We start from the raw sequence: 23,467 nt of genomic DNA on the forward strand, positions 1-23,467 counted from the left end.
CCCCCCCCTTACGCCCCTTTTTCCCCAAATGCATCCAATAAAAATTTTGAGATAGCTATTAAGATAAAAATTACTCAAAAGTCAGATAATAAAAACTCGTCACAACCCCCCAGGGCCCGGGGTAGGCGTTGTAAGCTATGCCCTTGGGCATATATTGTTCGTATGAAAGGGATGCTCGTATAAACTTCAGAGAGGACTCATTTGATTTGATATTGACAGTTCGAGCTCATTTTTTAATAGTCAAAAGAGATCCGAGGGCAGCTAGCCCTCCCCCTCCCCCATCCACGCCTTCTTTTTCAAAACCCATCTGATTAAAATTTTGAGACAGACATTTTGTTATAAATAGTTCAAAGGTCGGATAAGAAAAAATCCAGTGTCAATAGACCCCCCCCCCCAGGGCACAGAGGAAGGCGTTCTCAGTTATGCCCTAAGGGCATGTATGGTTCTTATGAAAGGGCTGCTTGTATAAACTTCATAGAGGGCTCATTTGATTGGACATTGAAAGTTCTAGTTCACTTTTTAAGAGTCAAGAGAGTTAAACTAGCCTCTCTCCCCTCTCCACGCTCTTTTTCCCCAACCCCGTCCGCTACAAATTTTGAGATAGCCAGTGTTTTGGACATTGTTCAAAAATTAGATAGCAAAAACTCCCTCCAGAGCCCGGGGGATAGGCGTTGAAAGTGTTGTCCTGGGGGCGTATATGGTTCTTATGAAAAGGATGTTCGTATAAACTTCAGAGGGGGCTCATTTGATTGGAAATTGAAAGTTCTAGTGCAATCTTTAGGAGTCAAAAGATATCTGAGGGCAACTAGCCCCCCCCCCCCACTCGCACACCCTTTTTTCCCCAAGCCCATCTGATAAAATTTTTATAATAGCCATTTCATTAAAAATAGTTCAAAGGTCAGATAAGAAAAACTCCTGTGTCGACACAACCCCCCCCCCCAGGGTCCGGGGCAGGCGTTGTAAGTATTGCTCTGGGGGCATATATGGTTCTTATGGAAGGTCTGCTCGTATAAACTCCAGAGAGGGTTCTTTTGGATGGAAATTATAAGTTGTAGTTCATTTTCTAAGAGCAAGAAAAAGATCAGAGGGCAACTAGCCCCTCCCGCCCTCCAAGCCTTTGGTTGTGTCGGATGGGAAAACTCATCCGATAAAAATTTCAGGTGACTGATTTGTTAAAAATAGTTCCACCATCAGATATTAAAACTCCAGGGTCGACACAACCCCCAGGGCCCAGGGACAGGCGTTGTAAGTTATACTCTGAGGATATATATGGTTCTTATAGAAGGGATACTCGTATAAACTTCAGAGAGGGCTCATTTGATTGAAAATAGAAAGTTCTAGTTGTTCATGTTTAAAGAGTAAAAAGAGATCAAAGCTTAACCTAGTCCCCGCACGCCCTTTTTCCCCAAATCCATCCGATAAAAATTTTGCGACAGCAATTTTGATAAAAATAGTTCAAACATCAGATAATAAAAACTCCAAGGTTGACACAGACCCATTTTTTCTCTTTGATATTGTTACTTTTGTACCAGTGTTGATACTTTGATGAATATTTGATTTTTTTAATTTTGATTTTGAAATCAGGAATTTTTAAAACTTGAAGTTTTTTGCAATAAATAACGAAAAAAAATTAATTTAAAAAAAACTTTCCTAAAAATAAGTTTTTCAAAGAAAAGTAAAGGCCATTTTAAACTTAAGCTCAGCAGATACAAATACCTTTTAAAATTCAAACTCCAAACGAGCAGAAATTACTATTAAAGAATAAATGAAACCCCAAACGAACAGAAATTAAATAAACAATCATAGCCAAAACATACAACAAGTAATAATATAAATGAGTAAATAGATCTTAAAGCGAGTAGTGCTTAGATTGAATATGAAAATTAAGCTTAAGACGAAAAAAATATTTTCCTATTAAAGTACAAATGAAACTTAAAACGAACAGAAATTAAAGAAACAATCAATGCAAACAAACATACAATAGATATTAATGTAAAGTAATAAATAAATCTTACAACGAGTGAAACTTAAATTGAATATGCAAATCATGTGTGAAACGAACAAAAATCACCACAAACAAAAGTTTGGGTATGACCTCCTTCTCTCACTCTCATTACAATAAGTAACCGAGTCAAACTCAAAACGAGCAGAAATTAACATAAGTTGGGCGCAAAACCCCTATGCCTTCCCAAGGCCAGAACAAAATTGCACTTTACTGAAAAAAATACAAATGAATGTGCATTGTCAGGTTAATATACGTATATTCTGATATTTAGTAATCAAAATGTTAATATTATTTGATTTGTTAAAGTTATAAAAGTAAAAACATTTATATTTTTTCAGTAAAGTGCAAAATTTCTTCTGGCCTTGGGAAGGTATCGGGGTTTTGAGCCCAACTTATGTTAATTTCTGCTCGTTTTGAGTTTGACTCGGTTATTTATTGCAATTTCTGTTCGTTTTGGGTTTCATTTAATTATCGATGCTGATTTGTTGTAGTTTCACGCTTGGTAGATTTTTTTATTTTATTTTTGCTCATTTTTTGTTTAATGGAGTTCTTTACTTTTATTTGAAAAACTTATTTTGTGGAAATTTTTTTTTTAATTAATTCTTTAGAAACGACTGCTCAAACATGCGAGCCGCTGAATGGGAATAAGCAATATTTTAAAAGCTCTACTAAACTTTGTCGCATAAAGTAGGGGGTTAGGGAGAGGGAAGGACAGCCCCCTCATAGATGGCAGAAACCTGTTCGTTTGAGTTTTTAATCTGAGAGGAGGTTATTCAATATAAGTTAGTGGCTCTAGTACCTTTTAAGAACTTAATGCGGTTGTCTACCCTTTATGACTGAATCAGAGACGAAAAATATTTTGTACCCATTTTTAAGCATTGCGAATAAATTAGTCTGCCTTAGTGTCCACTTTAATTCACAATTTGGGCGTCTCGGATTAGTGCAGCCAATTTTGTTCCACTTTTTTATGTCTTAGGGTATTAAAGAAATAAATTTAAGTCGATAGGGTATATAATATTTTTTTTCCCCCTTTCAGGGCCCAATTTTTTATTGAACAGTATTCTGTGTGTACGTATTATGGTCCCCTTGTACAAGACCTTGTGGTTGGTAGCCTGTGCCTCCAACCTAGTTTCCCTGTAGCAGAGCCCTCTTGGTCAAGGAACCAATGACTGAAAGTTTCAAACCAATCTGACACAAAAGTGTATGATCCCTTTTATGACACCAACACGCCCTTCTCTCTTTTGAAAAATTTGAGGTCCCTTGTTAGCCAGAAACATTAAAAAAAAAAAAATCTTAATAAAATATAAAGTGATGAGAAGATTGTAAAGGCTGAATGTTCTTAATCTAAAGGTCAAGGTGTGACGTTTCAAACAGTTCGTGGTAACGAACTGTAAGTAAGGAGCGACCCGGCTCAATGGTTACCGGAAGTCTAAAAAACGGAATTTTGATACAAATAGATACGTCAAAAGAATCAGGTTTTAATTGTAATTTCAAATATATAAGTTTCATCAAGTTTAATCTTACCCATCAAAAGTTACGTGCCTGAGAAAATTTGGCTTATTTTCGAAAAAAGGGGAAAAGACCCCCTAAAAGTTATAGAACCTTAATGAAAATCACACCATCATATTCATCGTATCAAAGAACCCTACTGTAGAGGTTTCAAGCTCCTATCTACAAAAATGTGGAATTTTCCATTTTTTGCCAGAAGAACGATCACGGATGCGTGTTTATTCATTTTTTTTTTTTTCCCAGGGGTAATCGTATTTTCCCAGTAGTCCTAGAACATCGTAGGAGGGCTCATTGGAACGGAAATTAAAAGTTCTAGTGCCCTTTTTAAGTGACCAAAAAAATGGAGGGCAACTAGGCCTCCTCCAACGCTCTTTTTTTCCCCAGTCACCCGATCAAAATTTTGAGATAGCTATTTTGTTTAGTATGGTCGAAAACGCGATAACTATATCTTTTAGGATGACTTAATCCCCCGAAGCCCCCGGGGGGAGGGCTGAAATTTATGAGCTTTACCCAATGTTAACATATAGCACTGGTTATTGGGAAGTATACAGATGTTTTCAGGGGGAATTTTTTCTGGTAGTGGGGGGTGGGGGTGGGTCGGGGTTTATGTGGTAGGATCTTTCCATGAAGGAAGTTTTCATGGAGGAAGGGACATTGCTATGAAGGGGGCGCCGGATTCCCCAGCATTATTTAAAAAAAATCAGAAATTAAACATAAAATAACAAGTTTTTCAACAGAAAGTAAGGAGCAACATCAAAACTTAAAACGAACAGAAAATATTAGCCATATGATTGGGTTCACCCCCTAGTCAATACCTCGCTCTTTAAGCCAAACATTTTTTAGTACTTTCATAAGAGCTATTGAATCTAATTAACAGCCTGTGTGATTAAGGTATCATCTTTAAACAATTGGAACAAAATTCGAACTTTAGCATAAAGAGCGAGGTATTAACTAGGGGGCAAACCCCCTAATATACGTATTAAAAATATATGAAAAATATATAAGAAACGATCAGAAATTAAATATAAAAAAAACAAGTTTTTTAAACTGAAAGTAAGGAACGACGTTAAAACTTAAAACTAACAGAAATTATTCCGTATATGAAAGGAGCTGTCCCCTCCTCAGCGCCTCGCTCTTTACGCTAAAGTTTTTTATTGTTTAAAAATAGAGTTGTGAGAAAGTCAAACTTTAGCGTAAAGAGCGAATAGCTGAGGAGGGGACAGCCCCTTTCATATACGGAATAATTTCTGTTCGTTTTAACTTTTAACGTCGTTCCTTACTTTCAGTTTAAAAAACTTGTTTTTTTTTTTTATTTAATCCTGACAAGAGTTAACACATTATAGTTGATTAACTAAAGAATGAAATCTCTTACGAACTATTATTTTCCCAACTACCTCTTACAGCACGGAAAGTTATACAAACTTGAATGGGGGCTCATTCGATCGGGGTTAAAGGTTCTAGTGTGTTTTTTAAGGACCAATGATGGCTGGAAGGCTTTAAAGATTATTTTGTAAGAGAATATTGACATTTATCATTCTTCACACAAATTGAACAACCGTGCAGATAAAGAGAATATATTTTTTCTAGAAAAGTCTATCCAATACCCCAGGAGACAGAGGAGGTGTGCAGCCCATTGATTGCAACCCAAATTGATTTGAGCGAAATATATTCTTATGCTCGTGTCAACATCTTATGTGAGGTAAGCTTACTAAATATTAAAAAAAAACATATACAGGCCTATATACCCGTTTGACTGGTTTTCTTTAGCAACTATATATATATATATATATATATATATATATATATATATATATATATATATATATATATATATATATATATATATATATATATATATATATATATATATATATATATATATATATATATATATATATATATATATATATATATATATATATATATATATATATTTATATTTATATATATATATATATATATATATATATATATATATATATATATATATATATATATATATATATATATTTGTGCTTTTTTTAAAATCATCCTCAGCTCCGAATATTTTAATCTTTAACCCACAGAAAACAGAGTCTGTCTGATATAAGAAGCAATTTGTATTACAATTTGTATAATTTCAGTGAAAATTTGTGGATTCCCAGCCCAGCTCCTTCTTTTCCAAATCCGACCCAAAAAGAAAGCCATAAGCCAGCATGGTTTTAGTTTTCATTCATTCTATATATATTTTTTTTTTTTCGTTTGCGATAAGTACACTCTAGTGATTATACAGGGAGAAAGTTTCGATAAACTTTCATTCTTTGAATTTCGCTAGACTCCATTGCCGTGTTCACATATATATATATATATATATATATATATATATATATATATATATATATATATATATATATATATATATATATATATATTATAGATAATTATAGAAGGATAATAAAACGCCTTTTTGATAATAACCCAACTGAATATTTCAAATTCCCCACCAGATCAAAGCTAAAATGCACAAAGTCGCATCTGTAGATGTGGTCCCATCTGTAGAATGGAGGGGGGGGGTGTAAAACCGCCTTAGTACAATATATCTGAATATAGTAAAGTAAAACACAGCCAATTCACGTAAAAACTTTAGTGAGAAAACCAGTTAAGGAAAACATAGTCGGCCATATACAGTTACGATCAGATTTTTGATTGAAGATAATCATTTATTAAATAATATTTAAGAATAATCTTTGGTACCTGAATCTAAAAATCTTCAAAATTTTGATGTTTTAAGGCCTTTCAAAAGCTGTGTACCTGAAGTACAATTCTGGAATATTGTTCATTTAGGGAAAACTCATATTTTTAGCTCAGGTGGAAAAAAGTAACTTTAAATATTATCTATATCTAAAATTGATGCAATATATATATGTCTTTTTTGTTTGAAGATATATGCAGAAGAAATGTCACAATATGGCGCAAATAAAGCTGAACTAGATCTGGATATCGACTTGGCATTGAATGAAACTACAGGTATTGTTTCTTTGGTTAATATTTACAGTATTTAGACAGGTTAATATTTACAGTATCTAGGGCCCCAAAAATTCCAAAGAATTTTCTTTGGAAAATTCCAAAGAAAGATTTCTGATCAGATCAGATTTCTGATCAGATCAGATTTCTGATGCTCGAAAGTGACAAGATGTCTTCGTTTTCAAAATACATGGCTCCAAAAGTATTAACGATTGGTGTTCAGCCCTTCAAAATAAAGGTGCATTCCATTAAGACTACTTCCTATCTGCCAAATCTGAGACAAGTAAAGGCTCACATCAGACGCTAGGATCCTTGGTTTCAAGGCCATATACTGATGACCTTAAAGATGTTCTTGCTGACTTCAAGTATCGTGTTGAAAGACAGTGTCATGTTATTGTAGTACATAAATCTACTATTTTTATCAAAATACAAGAAGAAAAAGCATTCTAATTGATCAGCAGTTCAATTGCAAGATCAAGAGGAAAGGATTAAAAACCAAGAAATTCTAGGGCCAATTGTCCAATTTTTATGAACCAGCCTTCCGAGGTCTTCGTGAAAACTGTGATTTTCTTGGAAAAAGTGTTGAAGATGAGGAGTATTTAGAGGGTTGTTGCAATTGATGATGGATTGCGCAAACACAAAATTGTGGGAGAAAATTCTGAATCATCCAGTAAAAGCAAGAAATATGCATCTCCTCTAGTGCAGAATGATATTGTTGATAGTGTAGGCAATGTCATTCGGGACTCAATTTTGAATTGAACGAAAATCGCAAAGTTTTTTTTTCGAGATTGGCTGGTGAGACGAGTGCTTTAACTGCGAAAGAGCAACTTGTTCTTGTCGTCTGTTTCTATGACGATCATCAACTAAAAGAAAGTCTTTTATTGTTTCGACACTGCTGTTTGTTGATTGGATTGGACATGAAGATGTTAGTTGGAATTGGGTTTGACGGAGGTAGTAGAATGTTCGGTTTGTGCAGGTGTGCACAAGTAGAGATACGAAAGCAGTATCCATTTGCCATTTACACGCATTGTTTAAACCTTTCCCTGGTGAAGGCCTCCAGACTGAACTTAATTCAAATGGTATACGGATACTTGCAAGAAGTTTTTTTTCCTATTCCCCCAGGCGAACTGAGTCATTAGCTTCTGCTCTGCCACATACACATAAGCAAAAGCTCCTTCATTTTTCTGACACATGGTGGGCTGAAAGGCATGATAGTATTGTTCTTTTCTGGAGATTTTCCCTGCTGTTGTTGGAGTACTGGAGAGCTTTGTTGAGAACCAGTCTGATCCAGGTCTAGTTGCGAAAGCCCACTCCTTAGTAGCGGCCATTAACGAGTTAAGCTCCATTCTCGCTCCGATTCCTGGTGAAAAAGTAAGTTCCATTCTGCTTTCAGCTTCCCTGTCCCTGCAGAAGGAAAGGGAAATTAGGTCTACATACCTTTTGATAACATGTCAATCTAAGCAAGTCTGTATTAAGAGAGCTAGCGGAAGCAGATTTTCCTTCTGTTTATGGAAAAACAGTCCAGAAAGCTGAAAGTGTTGGGAAACCTGCCTCAATACCAAGACGCCAACGTCAATGATTCTTCGCTTCATGTATTTCTTTTTTTTCGAAAGATGTTGCCTTTCCCCGATACCGCGAGCAGCTATATGAAGAACTCGACTCGAGATTTACTAACCACCAAGCTGCAGCATTTTAAATCCAACTTGTGTTCCATCGTTGTATTGTTGATCCTTTATTAGCTGAGGTTGCGACTAAATTGCAAAAATATGAGCAGTTCTGTTTCATTTAGACTAGCCACCTTGTTGAGCTAACTGTCTGGTAAGCCAAATAGAGGTCTACAGGCGAGTTTCATCATCCCGATAAAGTTTCTGAGACTCTTGGTGCGTGTTCAGCTGTTTTTTTTTTCAAACTGTGCATTCACTCTTGGCTCTATTCTCCCTGTTACCACAACATCTGTATATCGTTCATTTAGCATGATAAAGCATCTTAAAACATGCTTCCAAAATCAGACAGGAGGGGGCAGGTTGAATGGTCTTGCACACATGACTATCAATTTCAATGTCAAGGTGGATATTGGTGATATTTTAAGCGACTTCGGGAGGAAATCAAGACGGATTAAAATGTAAAAAGTATTTACTGTGTTTATGTGGTTTTGTATCTGATTCAAGGATCTTGGTAACCCTTATAATTCTTCAATTTGGTTAATTGAACTGATTATTTGATCTTATTTTAGTAGAATAGTAATAAATAAGCCAAAAAAGGGGACTATGACAGTAATATACTTAGTTGCTGGTAAGTTTTTGGACTGTAGGTGGCTTTTCGCTGGTGCCCCCCCCCCCCCAAACAAAAATTCTAAATACACCACTGGTCGTAGGTCTAAGAACAAAATGGACTGCATAAATTTATTATGATATTTTGATCAATAATAAAAGCATATCAATTAGCCTATACCCTGTCCACTCTAAAGCTAGGAGTGTCAATTCACAAAAACGTAAGGGGTAGGTACAGATTTATTCAACCTTATCAGTGTAAAAAATAAAGTTATTTTTATAAGATCTAGGGGTGAAGAACCCTTTTTATGTTTTTTTTAAATAAAAAGAGGCAGGGATCAAAATCTAGAGGGTGAATTCTACCCTCCTCCTTGTCCCTCTAATTTGCAATCCTGCTTTCGGTTTCTTAAATGCGAATCTAGAATTTTTCTGCAGTTCTCTTCTCTGTCTCTGAGAATGTAGGCTATTTAAATAATTTAATTCTCTAGACTGTTCTAAATTACGTCATAGAAACTATCCTTCATCACTCATGGGGCATTCAAAAAAAACTCTTAAACGAGCAAAATTGCAATTTCCAAGTATCAACTTTCATAAATTTTTTGAAGATTTATTTCTTTTACTCTCCTGTTACGATTTGTCAATCCCAGTAGCGCATTAATTGAAATTTCAGTTACCTTTCTTAAACATTGGTTTCATTTTCAAACAGTTCGTGGTAACGAACTGTAAGCAAGGAGTGACCCGGTTCAATAGTAACCGAAACTCTAAAAACCGGAATTTTATAACAATAGATACATCAAAGGAATCATATTTTTATGCGGATTTCAAATATATAAGTTTCATCAAGTTTTTTACCCATCAAAAGTTACGAGCCTGAGAAAATTTGCCTTATTTTCGAAAAAAGGGGGAAACATCCCCTAAAAGTAATAGAATCTTAATAAAAATTACACAATCAGATTCAACGCATTAGAAAACCCTAGTGCAGAGGTTTCAAGCTCTTATCTGCAAAATTGTGGAATTTTATATTTTTGGCCAGAAGAAAGATCACGGATGTGTGTTTTTTGTTTATTTTATTTTCCAGGGGGGATTGTATCGACCCAGTGGTTCTAGAATATCGCGAGAGGGCTGATTCGAACGGAAATTAAAAGTTCTAGTGACGTTTAAGTGACCAAAAAATTGGAGGGCAACTAATCCCCCTCCTACGCTCATTTTTTCCCAAAGTCACCCGATCTAAATTTTGAGATAGTCATTTTGTTCAGCATAGTCGATAAATCTATGTCTTTGGGGATGACTTCATCGCCCACAGTCCCCTGGGGAAAGGGCTACAAGTTATTAACTTTGCCCATTATTTACATATAGTAAGGGAGAGGGGGGCGCTACCGCACGGCGGCAAAACCGTACCTCCAAATTTTTCACCACCTAGCCTGCAACTTTTATGCTCTAAAAATTCACGCTAGATGACATCTACCTAGTGCCCATTCGGCGGAAGTTTCACATTAGTTGGACCACCGCTTCAAGTTTTGGCAGTCCTTGAAGTTTTTTTGCTCTCGCAGGAAATCAGGAGACAGCAGGTCGGTAAAAGATGTTTCAATACTTGTGATAGCTAGAGCTCCGTGTTTTTGCAGGCGTTTAGGCTAATAATCGGTCTGTATGCTGTGTGATTCTAATTTTGATCGGCCGACGGGTTTGACTACGGCCGCCATTTAATTTTTTTTTGTCTGTCTGGGGCGATTCCGAACAAAAATTTAGGGGCTATTCCGAACGAATTTTTAAGCGTTCGGTTTCGCCCCTTACTGAATAAAGATAACTAAAACCTGCAACTTTGTAGATTCTGAAGTTTATCTATATATATATATATATATATATATATATATATATATATATATATATATATATATATATATATATATATATATATATATATATATATATATATATATATATATATATATATATATATATATATATATATATATATATATATATATATATATATATATATATATATATATATATATATATATATATATATATATATATATATATATATATATATATATAAATTATTTAGTGTTAAAAAGCAGTTTCAACTCTCTTTTTGTTGCTTTCTCTTCTACTAATGCATTATAAAACAACATAATCGGTAGTCCTCGATATTGAAAAGTTGCATAAAGGTATGCTTTCAATTCTGTTCATGAGAGTTGTGGCACTAAAAAAAGCAGAATTTATATATATATATATATATATATATATATATATATATATATATATATATATATATATATATATATATATATATATATATATATATATATATATATATATATATATATATATATATATATATATATATATATATATATATATATATATATATATATATATATATATATATATATATATATATATATATATGTATATGTATATATATATATATATATATATATATATATATATTTATATATATATATATATATATATATATATATATATATATATATATATATATATATATATATATATATATATATATATATATATATATATATATATATATATATATATATATATATATATATATATATATATATATATATATATATATGTATATATATATATATATATATATATATATATATATATATATATATATATATATATATATATATATATATATATATATATATATATATATATATATATATATATATATATATATATATATATATATATATATATATATATATATATATATATATATATATATATAAGTTATTTAGTGTTAAAAAGCAGTTTCTACTCTCTTTTTGTTGCTTTCTCTTCTACTAATGCATTATAAAACAACATAATCGGTAGTCCTCGATATTGAAAAGTTGCATAAAGGTATGCTTTCCATTCTGTTCATGAGAGTTGTGGCACTAAAAAAAGCAGAATTTTCATCTTTTCTGTGTCCTTTTGTTTTACCGTTATATTTTAAAAAGATTTGGCTAAGATAATCGATGGATTTAGATAAATCAGCCACCCTAGAACCGAAAGATATTTGACCCTGTATTTCCACTTAACAACCTACAATATATTGCTTCCTAGCCAACCAACAAGATCGTTTGTATTTGTTAATCCTTCGTTGTAATTGTATTCTGAACCTCCTTTGTAACAGTCTTTTGACGAAGATAATCTAACATTCATAACTATAAGGGATACTAATCTATCCCTTTCGAGCCACTAACCCCCTCTTTTTTCTAGATGGTTCGAACTTACACGGGAACTGGTCGCGGTCGTCCCGACCAGGAGGAACTTAAAAAGGCCGTGCAGTCTGTATTGGCGGGAAGACTGACTTTTGAGAAAGCTGTGGAAGAGTTCTCACTAAAAAAATCGACAATATTTGATGCCGTATAACGTGTGAAGAATCGCATTTCCGAAATGGAAAAAGACGGCGTTAAGACAGTCCGCGCAACGGAGGAAGCACTTTTCGAGGTGATTGGGGTCCCACTGCGGACAGTATTTACTCAAGAACAAGAGAGAGAGTTCAGCAAATACCTTCAGAAATGCAGTCTAATGAATCAAAAGCTGATACCAAAATCAGTCCGAATGTTGACATATGACTGGGCACAGATGCTTTCTCTGAAAGTCTCCGAAACTTGGACTAAAGAGGAGATGGCTGGCTTAGTTTGGTTCAAAAGCTTAATGCGGTGGAACTCGGAACCTTCAACACGAAGTCCAGAAAATACCAGCCAAGCAAGAGCGGCTGGATTCAATGCTCCAGTTGTGAAGCAGTTTTTGAGAACTTGAAGTCGCTTTATATACGTTACCAGTTTGGACCAACCAGGGTTTGGAACTACGATGAGACAAGTCTACCTACCGTTTTGCAAGCATCATGCATCGTTGCGAAGAAAGGAACAAAACAGATCCAACAAACCGTATCAGCCGAAAGAGGCGAGAACGTCACTATGTTCTGTTTTGTGAGTGCAAGTAGACAGATGATACCTCCGGTGTATTTTTTTCACCGAGTTAAAATCCTGGACAAGATGTTCCGAGACGGTCCCCCTGGTTGTGTCGGCCTTGGTCATCAAAGTGGTTGGATGACTGTGGAAAATTTTTACTTGTCTTTTCCGCATTTTCAAAATCAAGTCAGCCCAACTCCTGAAAAATCCTTCTCTTTTGGATCTCTGCAATCATGACAGCCCCATATCAATGCACATCGTTAATTTTTGCAAGAACACCGGGATCCATCTTTTCACATCCACGCCTCAATGTTCATATCACCTTCAACCACTAGACGTGTCGATTTATTGTCCTTTGAAACACGTTGTCAAAGAATCCTATGATTTATGGCTTTAGTAAAACCCAGGCCAAAGGATATCGGTGCATGAAGCCGCACAACTTTTTAAAGTGTCATTTACTCAAAAGCTTAATCCTCAGAACATAACTGCTGGTTTTGTCAAGACTGGCATATGACCACTAAACCTGGACGTGTTTAGAGAGTCTGATTTTCTCCCGGCAAGTGTAACAGACAGAGCTGAACCACAGGAGGGAGGAAAGTTTGCGGTAAGCTGAAAGGCTAGCAGCACAAGAGGACACAGCTGACTCAGCGAAGGACGCGAGCACTGCCAATGAGTCAAGCTCAAGTTCAATGACCCCAGAAGTAGTGAGGCTGTCTCCCATCCCTAGCAGGGTGCGGCAGGTTTGCGGTGCTAGAAGGCACGGACGAACCAGGATGCGGACAGTCACATAAGAGACTAAACAGCTTGAAGCTCAGGCAAAAGCTTCGAAAAAGGCAAAGGTCCCAGCACAAGTGAAGACAGTAAAGAAGCCTCGGAAGCAAACAGAGGCAGTTAGTAGCGAGGACAAAGAGGAGTTTTCACGTACGAATGAAGGCTCAGATGAGTCACTTCACATCAGGAGTGAGCAGGAAAACGAAGCAATGGAATACAGTCTCAGAGATTTTGTTTTAGTAAGGTTCTCTGTAGAAAAAAAGGAAGTTCTGCAATTTTCTATGCAGGAGAGATCGCAGAAATTAGGAAAGAATGCGCTACTGTGAATTTTCTGCACGAAGTGGCGAGAAATTTATATTCACTAAGCGAATTGATAGAGCAGAGTTAGACCAAACTGATATTGAGCTTAGACTCCCAGTCCTTCAATTCACAGGAGGAACTGGAAGGTCAGTGAGAGGCCTAGTATTTGGATACGACCTCTCTGCCTACAATGTTAAGTGATGAATTTGTCCATTTATTCTTATATAGTTTTAATTCTGGTCATTTTTTGTTTATCACTTTGTTTTTCAAATAAATAGCTGAAATATTCATCACTTCCAGACTAGCCCATACGCTATCTGCTTTTATCCTGTGGTGGAGGCTATTCAGAACGAGTGAGATGCTACTGGTTTTAGGGTGGTGAAAGCTTTACCTTGATTCTTAAGATTTTCATAAAATCACTAGAGAACCCTTAGTATCTGCTTTCCATTCTCCGTGAAGACCGAGTCTTTCGGTTGAAAAATAAGCTTAGAGCAGCAGGAAAAGCAAAAATCGTTCGATATGGCCCCCCTCTCCCCTATTGGTTATTCGGAAGTATACAGACGTATTCAGGGAAGGGGGGGAGAGGGTTCTGATGGTGGGAAGGGGTTGGGTGGAGGGGGTTACGTGGGAGTATCTTTCCACGGAGGAATTTTTCACGGGGGAAGGGAAATTTCTATGAAGGGGCACCGGATTTCCCAACATTATTTAAAAAATGATCCGAAATTAATTTTAAAAAAAGAAATTCCACTGAAAGTAAGGAGCAACATTAAAATTTAAAAAGAACAAAAATGATTACGTATATCAGGGGGTTTGCCCGGGGTTCAGGTACTATAGATATATATATATATATATATATATATATATATATATATATATATATATATATATATATATATATATATATATATATATATATATATATATATATATATATATATATATATATATATATATATATATATATATATATATATATATATATATATATATATATATACCTTAGCAAGAGTGCACTCAATAGCTTCTTAAAGTGTTTTGGCAATCCGATACACAGTGTAGTAATGCATACAGGACACATAAAAATACATACATTCATACATACAACATGTTATTATATAAGATATTATTCAATGCATATAATGTATATATATATATATATATATATATATATATATATATATATATATATATATATATATATATATATATATATATATATATATATATATATATATATATATATATAGAGAGAGAGAGAGAGAGAGAGAGAGAGAGAGAGAGAGAGAGAGAGAGAGAGAGAGAGAGAGAGAGAGAGAGAGAGAGAGAGACAATTTTTCCAGTGATATTTTATACTAATTTATTTTATGCTTTAGATACTGACTTGAGGGGGACAAGGATCCACGAACTTCTTCTAGCAGCATTAACATTGATAAAAGAAAAAGAAGAATCGTTGGACGAACTTACCAGCGATCAGCGTTTTTTGAAAGTTATGGAAGAAATAAAAGCAGCATTGTCTGCGAGAAATGTCAACGAAGATGTTAAATCAAGTCAAAAATTTGTATCTAATAAGAAAATTCTGGGACAGATCAAATCCAACATTGAGAAGTATCAAGTGGCCAATTACACACCAAAAACTGAACACTCGAAACCAGAAATTCTAAGAAAAGTCGCTGATTTAGTTGAAGAATTTTTGCGAAATAACGAGCAAGAAAATACAAAAATAAAAGAATCAATATTTGAAATGAACGAAGAGTTGGATTCGTCCCCTGAAAATAATGTGAAATATTATACACAGGCCGTAATTCAGGAAATTTTTAAACATGACCCTGAACAATTTGAATCAGAGTTAGTAAGATTAGGACCACTTTTTGTTGCTGCTCTGGATGAGATTATTTCAGCCAATGATACAGCAAGATTACCAAACGTTGCAAACAAAACTAAGATAGATTTGCACACATATGCTGTAGATAAAGGAAAACTTGAGCTAGACCTATTAAGTCAGTTGTATAAAAACGATACAATAGGTCACAGCATTAAAAGACAGTTAAAAAATCAAATGGATGTATTGGGTCAGTTACTTGGTAACCCAGGTGAGGCTGATGAAATAAGTTTTGACTACCAGTTACCTACTGGAGAGAGCAGTTCTGTTAAAAGTGTAGAGCGTAAGTATTTTTTTTCAGTTACACCTAAAACAGGCAGGTATGGATGGTTTTTTTTTTGGTGTGGCGGGGGGGGGGTAGGAAGGCACAAATTTTAAAAGTAGTACCATGAAATAGGGTAATTATAGAAATAAAATATATAAGAAATTACAGAAAAATTTAAATACTTTTGAAATATCTGGACGTGGAAGGGGGGGGGGGGGCTAGGGACCAAAAATACCCCCTTGCAAATGTGCCTGACCTAAAAAATTTCCAAAATATTTATCTTTCACCTGAAAAATACCAAAGTATATGAAGATGTTGATGTGCTGCAACCAGCCATTAGCTTTTTTTTATTTAATAATGCCTCGTCGACATCGATTCTGACAAAATAGGCAACTAAAGTCTTATTTGCGTGCTTCCATCGATAGTATATCGGTGGAAAAAGATAAATAGAATGCCTGGTTCTCGCGAAAATTTCATACATTTTATTACACGGGGTCCATTACCCCAATTTGATGATGTGTCTTGGCGCAAAATAAGGAAATTTCCCCCAGATCTCTTATTAGAAGGGAAATGACAGTGGTAGTAGATTGCTTCGTCTGGATTCTGCACCCTGTATAGCAATTCCTATGTTATTTGCTTGGTCCAATAGGAAAAACATTTCCAGAGCATGTTCTAAGGGCTTATATTCCCTCCCATGCTATTTTAAGCGCTATGTCCCTTCCATTGTTATTCTATGGGACCTCTACACGTGATTAAACACGTTATGAAACTACGTTCTATTTGCTCATGCCCCGTTGGTACCATTCCAAATGAGTGGGGGTTCCCCGCTTGTTCCTAAACATTGCAAAAAAGATAGCAGTATGAACGGGGAATTCCCCACACGAATTTGTTTCAACTCCAAGTTTTTCAACCAGAGTGTTTTTTTTTCAACCTGACACCTGTTTTTTAGGCAGCCAATCAGAGACAACCGAGATATTTACTCCTCTCTCTCTATCTCCAATGATTTTTGTTGTTGCTAGCTCAGTTTCATTGTGGCAGTGAGAGTGTCAACGCATGAAAATATTTTTCATACATGTCCGCTGTGTATGTACACACTGGGCAGCTGGTCATCACTTGAGAATCGTACAATGATTGATGAGTATGATGAAAATTGTAGATTATGCAACCAGTGTAAATTGCATAGAAGACATGCTGTACAAATTACAAGTTTTAATTCCTGTCTTGAAGAGGTGTGTGACCCTCATCCTAGAGTCCACCTATGCTCCAATGGTCATTATGATAAATGTAATCAGTGGGAGAATACATATCCCGGTATGATTGGAAAGAATCCTAAGCGTGATTTTAGTTTATTACTAAGAGATTGGTATCGTCGTAGCTTTAGATTGTTTTGGGAGGAGGAGCCGGGTCAACGATTCAACTGTTGGAACAACAAAAGAATTCGGTTTCTACGTCATCATTGTGAAGACAATGACTACTATGATTATAAGCCCACTGATTTTCACTTGGCTGTGACGGAATGTGATTTGCCGCTTGAAGACACTATTTGTGACATTACTTCAAATAAACAAATTGAAACATGTGAATTCCATAGAAAGAGTGAGAATAGTATCATTGACTATACAAAGAGATATGACAAGAGTGAAGTTACACTCTATTGTAGAAAATGTGACCCTGACATTGCAATACATCAGGATCAGTACACTGTGAATTAAGATAATCTACCTACACTAGTTGTCGTCGACAAATACCTATACCTAGTAAAAGATGAAATCTAAAGAGTAGAAAAGTCGTTTTATCATGTATTTAAATTTGTATCATTTATTAATAAACAATTTCACATACATTTTTAGAACATTTTATTCGTAGGGCACTAAAATCAATATTACACACACTTGTAAGTATATTTTTCACTAGATATTCGCTCAATCGAGGTAAGTCAACGTAGATGTCAAGAAATTGCTTGTAGGTGTAGCCACGACATCTGAACATGAAAAAAAGTAGTACATGAAAGCCGCGTGTCTTAATTGTTAAATCCTGTACTCTTCGTTGATTTTGAATAATGGTTTTTCCCCTGTTTTCAATAAAGTTGTTGATGTATGGCGCGTAAAATTTGTATGATAGGCCAAGAGGATCAAAAAATTAAATATTCTTCGCTGTTTAAAGATGCATAGCCAATAGCCGGTCTTCAAAGTCGATGGACTGCTATTAACAATGATTAGGGTATTGTTAACACTCGGCATTTTTTCAATGAAATCCGAAGGTATGCAATAGGACTTGAACTGGGACATGTATGGATCCATTCTTAATACGTTGATTATTTGGTTTTTTTTCATGGTGCTAAGTCTAGTAGAACACTGCCGTCGGGTGTGATTTCCCAATAGGTTTCAAATTGACTCAGTGATATTAGTGTGATACTCTCAGTCAAAGCTTTGGCAAATGTACACTCTAAACGTACAGTCCCTGTTCGTACTATGCTCATATCCTGAGTAATAGACAAGTCCATAACAATTATTACACGATTTTTTGAAAACAATGAGTCAGTTATTTCATTTTCAAATAGTTGAGAGTCATGATCTAGGGATTGCATGGTCAGCTCGTACAAAGTTCTATAGGATTTTTTATCAAAAGATAGAGTGTACAGTGGAATACCATTCACTTTGCACACTAGGCTGGATAGACCGAAAAAATTAAAATCATGGGGGGATTCAGTCCAGGATCCAACGGCACTGCCACTCTTCACAAAGGCCAAAGCCAATTTTGATGGGATTTCTCCATTGATAAATGATGAATCGCTATAGCTACGAGAACCAGTGGCAATGTGACGTTGATTGGTGATCATATGAGGAACAAGAAGTTTAATGTTGTTGCCATTGGCTCTTAGCTTTTCCACTGCCAACGCAACAGAGCTCATAACTTGTTGTTTTTGGACGTGGAGTCTTGTAAATGTGATTATGACATTTGCTTCGGCTGCTGTAGAAAGTATGTTCCTCAAAATATAATCTGAAGGGGTCAGCGGTAACTTTATATCAGTCTTGAAATTGGGAGGTAGATATTTGGATATATTGAATATATTAAGATATAATTTTCCAACTAGATGATACTCCTGGGCCACTACAGTAGTCAACTTACCGTCAGTATCAATACCTGATCGATATTCATAGCCCAATGATTGCCCTCTCAACTCCTTGTACGCCTTTGGTGTCATCATCATAAATTGTATGTAGATTGCAGAGTTTGCTAAATTATTGCTAATGCTCACCAATGTTCCATTAATAAATATATTAATTTGTTTGAACAGATAGTGTAGAATACATTTTTCATAGGAGAAACCATTGGCAGCATTTGGAGCTCTATAATCTGACTTTCTCTTTACCGCAACATTTAAATCAATAAATGTTGATGACAAATCAATGAAATAGTCTTCATTGGAAAATATTTTAAAGTGTATATTTTCCGAGAGGGGTTGTTGGGGATGAAATTGTTCATAGTAACCATACTTGACACTGACATCAATATTTTCAGCATTGAATAGATTCAATGACGAAATGATTGACGGATATGCTTTCGTGTGGGGGAGATAAGTCATATTAAGAGAAGAAATCCTTCTTTGATCTGACAATCTTCTTCTTCTTCTTCTTCTGCTTATTGGTCTTCCTTGTTTTCTTTCTCAAAGTCCTTGTTGATGTCCTTCGCCTCCTGCCTTGGTTAAGACAGATGAATGAATGACATGCACGCATCCTTTTCAATCGTTCCCCATTTTTTAGAGATTTTAGTTGCTTACCAACGGCTCTTGCTAAAGATGTAATATTTTCCTTATCACTCTCCTTGAAATTCCTGCCCGATCCCCAGTCCTGTATTGTGGAGGCAGCAAAATTTGATACAGCAGGCACAAGATATTTTCTGGCAAGGGGTAGTGCAGAAAGAAATAGCCTAGCAAACCAGCTACCAAGACCATAGCCAGACATTGTAGTACGACTCTTGTAGTAGTCCAATCCATTGCCTATTTGATGTGGACTCAAAGCACCGACATAGCAATCGATATCGGGGTAGACAAATGACATTCTTCTATTGTTCCTTTTAGGTTAATTTACTGTCGCCGACAATGGGTCGAAAATGACATATAATTACAGCTAAGCCTTTTGAAATTGCTAGGGGACCATCTAGTTCAGTTCTTAGTGTTAACTGGAAGAGTTCCAAATTCGAAGTGTTTACGAGAATATACTGAAGATGCTCTATATTGTAGTGATAAACAAGCTCTTGATTGGTTTTTCGTTCAAGAACTCGTAGGAGGGGGACATTTGAATCACCGACTCTCGATGTCTCCACAAAGGATGCATAGAGAAATATACAAGTGTCCGCGGAAAAGACAGGTGGATAGGCAGCAAAAATTTAATTAGTGTTTCCGGCACTTTTACCATTGATTATATTGAGCTTAAAGTCAAGAACATCCCTTAGGTTATCATTGAAAATAATTTTTTCATTGGCAATAGGTGAACTAATGTAGATCTTGCCCTCCTCTTTTGAATAGTTGAAATGAAAAACTCCTTTTTTACGATTGGAAATTCTTTTATTGATAATAAGACATAAATCATTCATAAAGGTGAGCTCATCGTAGGGCAATACAACATAAGGATATTCAATTGAATTTACATTTTCAATATTTTCTCGATTGTTAAAGAGTGGCCAATCATCGTGTTGATCACTAGTTAGTGGCCAATCATGGGGTCTAATTTGTATTTCATATTCACAATTCTTTCTCAGGATGTCGTAGTTTTTTTTGAGAATACAGTCGACAAGAGCCACTTCATACGCACCGTCAAATTTGATGGCGGGGGAGAGTTTTGTCCAAAAATCACTTGTTCTATTCAAGTCGTTGTAGAGAAGATTGGAAACATTGGACATGAAAGTTACATAGAAATCATTGGGCATTGTCAATATCTTCAACACCGATCCAAGAATCAAAATCAGAGTTGTATCCTAGCCACCAAACAAGTAACTGTTTCCTACCCCTGCGAGTACGAGTCTTTAATATCTTTTCAATTTGATAGATTTCACTATTATTTTTAACCTTTTGTAGTTCATAGTCATAAAAGCCGCCGAAAATCTCTTCATCTTTGGTATCGCGTAAACGATAAGTTATGGGTTTAGTGTATAGGATTTTCGCCACTTTAAAAAGTTCGGTGGACCACAAGTAATTCCCCTTTTCAAAAACATTAGTTATCCTATCAATTCGAACAGTATCACCAACATTGAATTTATTTTTTCTTCTTGACAATCGCTTCATTGGAATATTGTTTAAGAAAGGTGTCAATTGTATCATGATCAGAATGATGAACTTCCGTTGGGGTTGAGTTGGACAATGATCGATGAGGTCGTTGATTATAAATCAACATGATTTTATCTAAATCATGAATAAAAGCCGGTGTATTTTTCAATGTACAATATCTTGAAATTAAAAGTCGAATAGTTCTTATCAATCATTCGGCCAATGCAGCCTTTATAGGACTATGACCATGATGGAGCAGTGAACTATGTTTCACTAGTACTTTTGCAACATGGGAATTAACGAATTCACTACCACGATCCGTCTGAATTTTTTTGTATGAATCCTGTTCGAGAATACTTTCAATGGCCTGAGCAACTTCAATGCCTCTCTTTGATCACAACGAAATTGTATAGGCATAACGACTAAAAACACTGATTGCAAGTAGAATGTACTTGTGCGGTGTATTATGACGTTGTTGAACCTCATCTAGAGTCAGGAGATCTGCTTGCATTATATGCAATGGGAAAAAGGCTTTAGTTTTTCGATATTGATTAGCACGAAGTCTATGATTTCTATGCAGAGTGTAACTTGACACATGTACACTCATGTACACACATGTGTGCAAAGTGAATGGTATTCCACTGTACACTCTATCTTTTGATACAAAATCCTATAGAACTCTGTACGAGTTGGCAATGCAATCCCTAGATCATGACTCTCAACTATTTGAAAATGGAATAACCGATTCAATTTTTTCAAAAAATCATGGGGTAATTGTTTTGGACTTGTCGGCGACTCAGGATATGAGCATAGTACGAACAGGGAATGTACGTTTAGAGTGTACATTTGCCGATGCTTTGACTGAGAGTATCACGCTAATATCACTGAGTCAATTTGAAACCTTTTGGGAAATCATACCCGACGGCAGTGTTCTACTAGACTTAGCACCATGAACACAAACCAAATAATCAACGTATTAAGAATGGATCCATACATGTCCCAGTACAAGTCCTATTGCATACCTTCGGATTTCATTGAAAAAATTCCAAGTGTTAACAATACCCTAATCATTGTTAATAGTAGTCCATCGACTTTGAATACCGGCCATTGGCTATGCATCTTTCAAAGAGCAAAGAATATTTAATTTTTTGATCCTCTTGGCCTATCGTATAAATTATACACTCCATACATCAGCAACTTTACTGAAAGCAGTGGGGAAACCATGATTCAAAATCAAAGTAGAATGCAGTATTTAACGACTAAGACATGTGGCTGTCATGCACTACTCTTTGTCATGTTCAGATGTCGTGGCTAAACCTACAAGCAGTTTCTCGACATCTACGTTGACTTACCTTGATTGAACGACTTTCTAGTGGAAAATATACTTACAAGCGTATTTAATATAGGTTTTAGTGCCCTGCTAATAAAATTTTCTAAAAATATATGTTAACTTGTTTATTAATAAATGAAAAAAATTAATATACACGATAAAATGACTTTTCTACACCTTAGATTTCATCTTCTACTAGGTATTTGTCGACAACAACTAGTGCAGGTAGATTATCTGAATTCACAGTATACTGATCCTGATGTACTGCAATGTGAGGGTCACATTTTCTACAATAGAGTGTAACTTCACTCTTGTCATATCTCTTTGTATAGTCAATGATACTATTCTCATTCTTTCTATAGAATTCACTTGTTCCAATTTGTTTATTTGAAGTAATGTCACAAATAGTGTCCTCAAGCGGCGAATCACATTCCGTCACAGCCAAGTAAAAATCAGTGGACTTATAATCCTAGTAGCCATTGTCTTCACAACGATGACATATAATCCAAATTCTTTTGTTGTTCCAACAGTTGAATCGTTGACCCGGCTCCTCCTCCCAGAACAATCTAAAGCCACGACGATACCAATCTCGTAGCAATAAACTAAAATCACGGTTAGGATTCTTTCCAATCATACCCGGATATGTATTCTCCCAGTGATTACATTTATCATAGTGACAATTGGAACATAGGTGGCCTCTAGGATGAGAGTCACACATCTCTTCAAGACAGGAATTACAACCTTTAATTTGTACAGCATATCCTTTATGCAATTTACACGGGTTGCATAATCTACACTTTTCGTCATACTCATCAATCATTCTGCAAGTCCCACATGATGACCAGCTGCCTAGTGTGTACATACATAGGGGACATGTATGGAACATTTTTTCATGTGTTGACACTCTCACTGCCACAATGAAACTGAGCTA

The 23,467-nt window shown here is 35.3% G+C and overlaps 1 protein-coding gene across 1 annotated transcript in view; it reads left to right on the top strand.

Annotated features, from left to right (window-relative positions):
* Nucleotides 1-23,467, top strand: part of LOC148952406 (uncharacterized) — a 109,537-nt gene that overhangs the window by 69,458 nt on the left and 16,612 nt on the right. Inside the window, exons 4-6 of the mRNA XM_089089863.1 lie at nt 5,102-5,213; nt 6,436-6,520; nt 15,170-15,958. Coding sequence (XP_088945989.1) covers nt 5,102-5,213; nt 6,436-6,520; nt 15,170-15,958 — 986 coding nt within the window. The remainder of the gene's footprint in view (nt 1-5,101; nt 5,214-6,435; nt 6,521-15,169; nt 15,959-23,467) is intronic.

The sequence above is a fragment of the Artemia sp. Qi Xiang Cuo genome, chromosome 5 (genome assembly GCF_049724085.1).
Source record: "Artemia sp. Qi Xiang Cuo chromosome 5, ASM4972408v1, whole genome shotgun sequence".
NCBI lineage: Eukaryota > Metazoa > Arthropoda > Branchiopoda > Anostraca > Artemiidae > Artemia > Artemia sp. Qi Xiang Cuo.